General features: G+C 38.4%; 1 protein-coding gene across 1 annotated transcript; it reads left to right on the top strand.

Annotated features, from left to right (window-relative positions):
* The first annotated feature begins 7,363 nt into the window (after positions 1-7,363).
* On the top strand, positions 7,364-8,838 carry LOC148549806 (uncharacterized). The gene is made up of 4 exons (XM_088495791.1): positions 7,364-7,644; positions 7,727-8,038; positions 8,137-8,253; positions 8,319-8,838. Exons 1-4 carry the CDS (start codon positions 7,364-7,366, stop codon positions 8,836-8,838), a joined length of 1,230 nt encoding a protein of 409 aa, XP_088351917.1.
* Positions 8,839-9,111: the final 273 nt, after the last annotated feature.

Here is a 9,111-nt window from a genome sequence, read left to right as displayed (position 1 = left end):
GTGGAGTGAGGGGGGTTCGGCATGGGTATTGGTTATAGGTTAGGAGATGAAGGTAAGACAAGAGGGTTTCATGAAAACAATGATAATAGTGGAAAAGATTAAGATAATTTAAGAAAGTCTGATAATTTTTTCACAAAGTCAAATAAAATTTGACGTTTAGCTATTATTATTACCACACATAATTCGTCTTTTATAAGTAAAATGTTAATTTTTTTTATATGGATAATTTTGTTAGTATTCATAAAATTCATGAATAAAAATAATTGGTTTTTTAAATATATCTTTGTCACATTTTAAATATTTAGGAGGCTTTTTTGTTTTCTAAACTTTTTGGGTTATATTTTTTAAGGGGTAAGTATTCTTTTAGTCCCTAACATTTAGGGTTGGAATTAAATTCATCCCTAACATTATTTTGGATTTAAAATCGTCCCCAACGTTTTATTTAGTATTAAAATCGTCTTTTTGAACGATTTTACCCTTGGGTATATCACACTACGCTAGGCACGGTAAATACCGGCAAAAATTTGGAGGCCACACATCTCGCCGCCGCAAAGTTTGCTGGGGAAAGCAGAACTCCTTCGCGTGCCACAATCATCAGCGGCGACTCCATCATAAACGCCGCCAGGACTATGCCAGGCACGGTAAATAGCGGCGAAGATCTGGAGGCCACACACCTCGCCGCCGCAAAACATGCTGGGGAAGCAGAACTCCTTCGCTTGCCTGATCATCAGCGGCGACTCCATCAAAAACGCCGCCAGGTGAGGATCCAATCTAAAATCAATTTTGTTTTGCCCTCTTTTTTTCTTATAAACCTGAGTTGGTTCCCCCCAAATTTGCAGAAAACCCGCGAAGAGTACTCGGTAGCCCGCGAAGCACACTCATTGCTGCTATTCCAAAACAAGGTTGTGAAGGATTTGTTAACAATTTCTCCTTTTCCCCCTTTTTAATTTCTCCTATAAAGTCTAATTCATTCTTCCCCAGATTAAGCAGAACCCGCTTAGAGTCCTTGGTAGCGCGCGAACTCTGCTGCCGTCGCTGCTCCACCGCGAAGGTGCTGCCGATCGTGGGTACTCTGCCCGCCGTGCACGAAATTGTTGAGCCACCCTCCACTGTGCGCCATCCTGAGCTATCGCGGCCTCTCCCGTTCCCTGGTTAGTTCGCCATCCTGTTTCTGTCATACCTTAACTACTTGAAACGGGTGTGTTGATTAGCAAGAATGAATTGCAGTCTGTTATTTTGTTCCTGTCTCAAGTGATGAGACTTGATTGGTTTTAATTAATCTAATCTATCTCTCATGTAGAATCATAAATATAAATGTTTCATTTTTCATGAAGATTTTATCATGACGTTAAGATCATTAAAGATATTGTGCAGTGAATCAGATAAACTTTATTCCTAATATGTAACTTTAGTTAAACAATATAAAAGAGAAAAAAAACATATGATAGTTCAAAATGATCATAGCCTTTATGACAGGAATTTGGATTCAATTTCATATCCACCACCACTTGCAGATACAAGATCATAGCTTCTTTTGCTGGTTAAGTCAAACTGAATTGAACCTTCCATGTTTGTTACCTTTGTTGTTCATGTTTTCCTTGAAATTGGACAAATTAGAGTTGAATTCCTACAATTGAGCTCTTGATGCTTCTAGATTTTTGCCTGAACCTTCCATGGAAAGTGACCTCTGAGCTTTCTCTACCACAGCTTGCAAATACTTTCCTTGAGCATCTATTCTCATCTGAAATTTCTCCTGTACCTATTGGTTATGAAGCATGTTTTAGTTTTATTTTTTAATTTTTTCTGTTAAACTATGCCAATTTGTACCATTTTTTTCAAGGTTTGATAAAAATACCAAGTATACTATTATCTGAATCTTATACGTGAAAAGTACATCTAGCTGTTCTTCAAAATTCTTTGGACTTCAATTTGATGTCTCAATGCCTGCTGCTATTGGGATTTCTCTGTTTTGAGACTATGTTAGAGTATTTTGGAGAATTGAGGGAATATTTGGTGTCAAAGATTTTGGCTTTGGAATTAATGTTGTTGACATTATTAGAGAAAAAGCATAACTCATGTCTATGAACATGGTGCATCTTCGGTTGTGAATATAATGTTGAGATGTTTGGCTAAGTGAGCTTTTTGTAAATACTTTAAAATTTAAAAAATGCCATTTCAGTGAAAATCATGTATCTTGTGTAAAATATTTTATAATTCCTTTACATCAAACGTGATCTCTCTCACGAAACTACTATCAATAACAACTATTCACTGTTGACAGAATATTTTTTGGGATCTACATTAAGCCAATTCAATCCATACATCTTTGTAATTAACATCATGATTTAGAAGAGTTGGGGATGTTGAACCATACTCATGATTTAGAAGAGTTACACATTTTATTTGTTAGCTACAACTTCCCAGAAAAAACACTAATTAACTTGTGAAGATGAGCATATGTCATGTGATTCTTGTTGAAGAATTTCCAACATAAAGGACCGAATCTTTAATCATCTGTTCACAAAAATAGTATTTATTTTCAATTTAACTCTTGCTTCATCATATGGAAAGAAAAATTCTGATTATGTGCTAGGAATTGTAAGATGTTACCTTGTTAGATTATACCTCAATGTTCACAGATTAGGATCTCGAGGCGAGTAGATTCTTTTTTTTTTCTTTTTATTTAACTGTCATTAAATTAATTAAATAATAGTAAAGTTTAATTAATCTAGGTTGACTTAGGTCATTTCGATGTAGAACAGTTTAAGGAGCACACGTTCATCATCCAATTGGTAGTCACTTTGATCTATTGATTTTTCAAGTTTTGGATTTGAATCATGGAAGAAAAATCAAAGACTTTGTTATAATCATCTTATTTCTTTCATAAAACATCAACTAAATTGGATTAGTTTAATTAAATTTTAAATAATAAGATTCAGTATCTCAATTTAGATAAACATAATAAATAAATACTACTTTAGACTTTAGATGCTAGTATCCTATATGAAATTAAGACTACAATAGTTTTATTAAGACTTTGTTTGCTATCTTTGTTGTTCATGTTTTCCATGAAACTGGACAAGACAAAGTTGAATTCGGTCAATTGAGTAAAAAGATGGTTCTAGGTCACTGCCTGAACCTTTCATGGAAAGTGTCCTCTGAGCTTTCTCTAACACATCATGCAAATACTTTCCTTGAGCCTCTATTCTCATCTGCAATTTCTTCTGTACCTATTGGTTATGAAGCATGTTTCATTTTTTATTTTTCAATTTGTTCAGTTAAACTATGCCAAATTATAATATTTTTATTTCAAGGTTTGATAAAAGAACCAAAAATAAATGCATAAAAATACCAACTGTACTATTATCTGAATTGTATAAATGATAAATACATCTATCTGTTCTTCCAGTCTCTTTTGGATTTGATTTTGATGTCTCAATGTCTCTGCTCTTGGGATTTATCTATTTTGTTCAACAATAAATGTAGAGAAATGTCATCTATCTCTCATCTAGAAGCTCTGTTGTAATTAATCTCATCTATCTTTAAAGTGGCATAATTGGAGATAACGGAAATCATGGTCATGTATATAACTAAAGAAGTGACATTAATTCTTAATACATTACCATACCCCCTTTCATTATCACCTCTGAAGCTAGTGCTAAACTCTGAAGAGCTATTTTCCTGAAATTCACATACGAAAACTCAAAAAGGAAGAAAACAAAACACAAATTATATAAACCCTCATTCTTTTAAGGTAAATAAAATGGTAATATTTTCAATCTCTCTGAAATTGTGCTCTTCCAATGCAGATTGATTTGAAGGTGAGATTGCACATAGGCTCTTCCACGAAGAAGATTCTGGTGCAGGAAGCAACGTCGTAACCCAAGTGTGTGTCTGTTTTCGCAGGTGTTAAGGATTGCAAAGTTACTTGCAGTAGAGAAGCTTTTAGAGGACAATCTAATCAAGGTTATGTATGACAATTTTGATTTATTAACATTCTTCTATTCATCTCTTGCCTATGTGAGTATTTTAATTGATCAATCTCCTAGTTAGGAAAAGGAAAATAATATGAAGGAACTGGGCATGATGCATATGATAATATTTTGAATGTGTTATAAGCAATACCCAGCATTGGCAACCTCTCAACACCATAACGTTTGCCTTTTATCAGTACTATCAAAGTGTTATAAGCTACACTCTGGGAGTCTTGTAACATTGTGGGGTTTAATAATTTTTTTTTTCACTGAACCAACTATTTGTCGTCTTTTACTGAATCTGGTATTTTAAGCTATGTGTTTTTGGCTTTTTCCTCTTTAATTTGTGTCATTATTCTTGCTCCACTATAATTTCATTTTTTTAATTCGGAGGTTGTATATTATTAGCGAATTCTTTCATGCTGGACACTGGGAGTATGATTTGAATTGTGATGCTTACGGCCTCTCTCATCAATCTTGTGCTGTATGAGTTATTTTCCTAATACTCAAAATATCTAATGAAAGAAATCTTTATATACTTGACGTAGACATATTTGGATTATATATTTTCTATCATGGGTAGGATATAGATGCTGTTAAATTAGATTTTAGGTATATCTATGTTCATGAAAAATTGAGACTAATTGGAGATGGTAACAAATTTTCATTTTAAATTTGAATATATGAAAAGTAATATATCGACGCAATTGTAATTTTTTTAGAAAGGAGTTCGTCGTAGTTCACCTGGTATTTTTCTTAGAAGCATATCTAAGATAACATATCTACAATTTTAAGATTCTAAGCTACTACATCTGTTATAATTGTTTTTTATATTTTTTTTGTTGTCTTTTAAATCTGTCTATCATTCCTGTTATGTTTTCCATTTTTCAAGATATTTTGAAGATTTTATTCTCTGTACATTATGATTGTTTAGTTATATTTTTTGATTATTTTTTTAATTTTAACAGTTTTTCCTGTTTTCTTTTTCAATTTTTAAGGACCCTTTTCTTTATCTTTTCATTTTTTGGGCTTGGAACCAGCAATTCTTTATAGAAGTATTCTTTTAAGAAAGCACAGAATTTTGCAATGAGTAAGCCTCCTCCCCAATACTTTTCGTGAGCTACATGTTATCTGGGATGCAAGTAATTTTAATGTTGTTTTCATTTTGAGTTATTCCGTCGCTTGCTACATAGTTTTGAAAGCAATATATTGTCTAGTCTATTACATATGGTACTCTCCCATCTTAATTGCGATAAACTGTTACTGGTCTTCTTGACACGCACCCCATCTTTTTCCTCTTTTTTTAGTTTAATGTAATTTTTTACTATTCATTTAGTTATCTGTGCTATTTCATTTATTTAGACATTGACAAGAGCTGGATTACAAAGTCACGAGGTAGTGTAGAGTATAGGGATGGTTTGAATAGATTCCTTGACTTTGCATTTGCCAATTCATCATCCGATGGGATGATACATTGTCCATGCCCTTTGTGTGGGTTCCGATTTTTTCAAACTAGAGAGGATGCCTACGATCATCTTCTGATGAAACCCTTTCCCCCTAACTATACCTTCTGGTTACATCACGGTGAGAGGATAGTAGACGAGAGACGTAGCGGTAGGGAAGAATTAGAACCCACTGTAAATTCAGGCGATCAAATTCGTGACATGGTCCACGATGCATTCAACTTGCCGGGACTGCAGAGTGACGATGAAGACTCGATGAGGGGTCACGTCGAAGACGTTGCGGAGGGGTTGCCGTACATATCTGACGAACCTAGCCGCGAGACTCGTGCCTTTCACGACTTGCTGGAGGATGGCGAGCAGGAATTGTATCCGGGATGCTCAAGATTCTCGAAACTGTCTTTCTTAGTGAGGCTCTACCATATCAAGTGCATGTGCGGAGTGAGTGACAAGGCTTTCAGTTTGATTCTAGAGCTACTGGGGGATGCCTTTGAGCATGCAGCGATTCCAAAGACGTTGCACGATGCCAAGAGGATCATAAGAAAGCTCGGTATTGAGTATAAGAAGATAGATGCATGTCCAAATGACTGCATGCTATATCGGGGCTCCGATCAAGACCTGTCTAGATGCAAACATTGTGGAGCATCCAGGTGGAAACAAAAGACCCGGAAGAGTTCCATAGTAAGGATCAATGCCGTTGTCAAGAAGAATGGGAAACCTCTGCCGGCGAAGATTCTCCGCTACTTTCCTCTGATTCCACGGTTGCAGCGATTATTCATGTCTAGCAAGACATCAGTAGACATGTTGTGGCACAAGAGAGGAACCAACTCTGACGGTTTCCTGAGGCATCCCAGAGACGGCGAGGGTTGGAAAGCATTTGACATGAGATATACTGACTTTTCATGTGATCCGCGCAGTGTTCGCTTAGCCCTGGCCAGTGATGGCTTCAATCCTTATGGAAACCTCAGTTCAAAGTACTCAATATGGCCAGTGATTCTTATTCCATACAACTTACCCCCATGGATTTGCATGAAACAAACCAACTTTATTCTCTCTATGATTATTCCCGGTCCTAAAATGCCTGGCAATGACATAGACGTGTACCTACAGCCCCTGATCGATGAGTTGAAGCAGTTGTGGGCCGGTGTTGATACCTACAACGCCAGTGAGAAGAAAACATTCAAGATGCGTGCTGCGTTGATGTGGACTATCAGTGATTTTCCTGGCTTGGGCAATTTATCTGGCTGGAATACGTACGGCGGGAGAGCTTGCCCCACGTGCAATTTGGACGCCGAGACTAAGCGACTCACCTTCAGTCAGAAATGGTGTTATATGGGTCATCGTCGCTTCCTGCATTGCGATCACAGGTATAGACAGGACCTGAGTAGATTTGATGGCAAGGTAGAGGATAGATCCCCACCTACCAAATTGACTGGCAGGGATGTCCTGAGACAATTGGAAGGTGTGCCCGTCTCACAGGGCAAGGTGCAAGCGGTGGGCGGCAAAAGAAGGCGCGGACAGCAAACCGTGATGCAAGATGAGTCTCCCTGGAAAAAGAGGAGTATATTCTTTGATCTGCCCTACTGGGAGAACAACGAATTACGTCACAACCTTGACGTGATGCACATAGAGAAGAATGTATGCGACAATATTGTTTACACCATGTTGAACGAGAGCGGTAGATCCAAAGACCACCTAAAAGCTCGAAAAGATCTCCAATTGATGGGAATCAGGCAAGATATGTAGCCACTTGAAGGTGGAAAGTATCCCGCTGCAGTCTTTACCATGTCCAATCCACAGAAGGATGTCTTTCTTAGGATTATCAAGAATGTGGTCTTTCCTGACGGGTACTCTAGCAACATCTCTCGCTGCATTGATTTAAAACATCGCAAGTTACACGGGTTGAAGAGTCATGACTGCCACATTCTGATGGAACATCTATTGCCAATTGCGTCAAAACATGTATTGCCCACCACAGTGGCCGTCGTCCTGGCTGAGTTATCAACCTTTTTCCAACTAATATGCAGTAAATCCATAGATCCTCAACAACTTTCTCTCCTTCAGGATCGTGTGGTCAATACTCTATGCCACATGGAGATGATATTTCCACCTTCCTTCTTCACTGTCATGGTTCATCTAACGGTTCATTTAGTCGACGAGGTACGTATTGGTGGCCCAGTGCATTACCGGTGGATGTACCCAATCGAGAGGTAAAGATCTACTTAAACTTGCGTGTTCTGTTTTAATGGGATAGCTATCATATAGTAACTTATATGTTGTTGCCTTCCGAAGGTACCTATGTCGTCTCAAACAGTATGTGCGTAATAGGGCACAACCTGAAGGATCGATTGCAGAGGGTTACTTATCCGAGGAGATTCTCACATTCTGTTCAAGATACCTAGATGATGTCGAGACTAGGATCAACCGACCAACGCGTGTTGACGATCGGCCGAGTGATGATCTGCCGAGCGAGATTGCCAGCATGATCCCAGATGTCGGAAAGGCGGTTGGGGCATCTTCATTTTTTACTCTAACCGCAATAGAAAAGTTTCAAGCACACCGTCATGTACTTGTCAACTGCGGTGCTGTTGAGAAATTCTTGGAGTAAGTACAGAGCCTGAGTTTTAAATTTATACCGTCAGCCAATATGGATGTGATAGTATTGAACTTGATAAAACTTACTGTATGCATAGTGAGTACAGAGCTATCACAAAGAGAAAACTGCGAACTAGAACCAGGTCCCAGTCTCACATAGATAGTGTTGTGCACAGAGAATTTCCGAACTGGTTCAGGCATCAGGTAATCCTTACTATCTCAGGATCCTAATACCGTTTGATGATTACTTGGCTCTAATGGTTCAATGCCAGGTCCCATTTGGAAGCACCAGTCATTCAAACGAGTTGCAGTGGCTTGCATGCGGTCCCCTTGATCAGGCCAGACGCTATCAGGCCTACAACGTCAATGGATTTAAATTCAGAACCATGTCGAGGGAGGAAGGAATGAAAACACAGAATAGCGGTGTCTATGTCACTTCAGACACTAGAAGTTATGCAAGTAAACGGGATGCCAATGTTGCTGTTGGCGGTGTCTCGTACTACGGGAGATTATTGGACATCATCGAACTGAATTACAGTGGTCAATTCATTGTTGTGTTGTTCAAGTGTCTTTGGGCAGACACCACGTCGGGCAGAGGCATCCGACACGACGTGTTGGGCCACACCTGCGTCAATTTTGCCACTTCGATTCACACCGGTGATCGAGAAGACGATAAGCCGTACATCCTGGCATCTGAGGCGCGTCTTGTGTTCTACGTGGAGGATGAGGTGGACAACGGATGGAGTGTAGTATTCCATGTGAAGCCACGAGATTTGTTTGACATGGGCGAGGATTTTGAATCATTGTGAGGTCGACCTTCACCCCCAGGCTTGTATGACTACGATGCCTGAGTTTGATGTCGAAGGCCTGCGGCTGACAAGAGACGGCGATTTAGAGGAATCCACTAATGACGGGGTTGAAGATTGTGATGAGGCCGCCGATTCCTAAAACACTAGATGTCCATCAATCATGTAGCTCATATTTTAATATACTAAAGAAGGGACGAATATATCGACTTATTGTCGATTTTTTTATAACTTATCTTCTAGTACAAAGCTCTTAGATTTAACTGGATCTTCACA

The sequence above is a fragment of the Arachis ipaensis genome, chromosome B8 (genome assembly GCF_059453495.1).
Source record: "Arachis ipaensis isolate K30076 ecotype BB chromosome B8, ASM5945349v1, whole genome shotgun sequence".
NCBI classification, from domain to species: Eukaryota; Viridiplantae; Streptophyta; class Magnoliopsida; order Fabales; family Fabaceae; genus Arachis; species Arachis ipaensis.
The sequence above is the reverse complement of the archived record's forward strand: the minus strand, read 5'-3'. Positions and strand labels throughout refer to the sequence as shown.

What these genes read in the sequence shown, in the direction of transcription:
- LOC148549806 (XM_088495791.1), top strand. Translation starts at nt 7,364, where the DNA reads ATGGAACATCTATTGCCAATTGCGTCAAAACATGTATTGCCCACCACA. An exon ending in TGGATGTACCCAATCGAGAG is followed by an intron (nt 7,645 to 7,726) that starts GTAAAGATCTAC and finishes TGCCTTCCGAAG; the next exon opens with GTACCTATGTCGTCTCAAAC. An exon ending in GCTGTTGAGAAATTCTTGGA is followed by an intron (nt 8,039 to 8,136) that starts GTAAGTACAGAG and finishes TAGTGAGTACAG; the next exon opens with AGCTATCACAAAGAGAAAAC.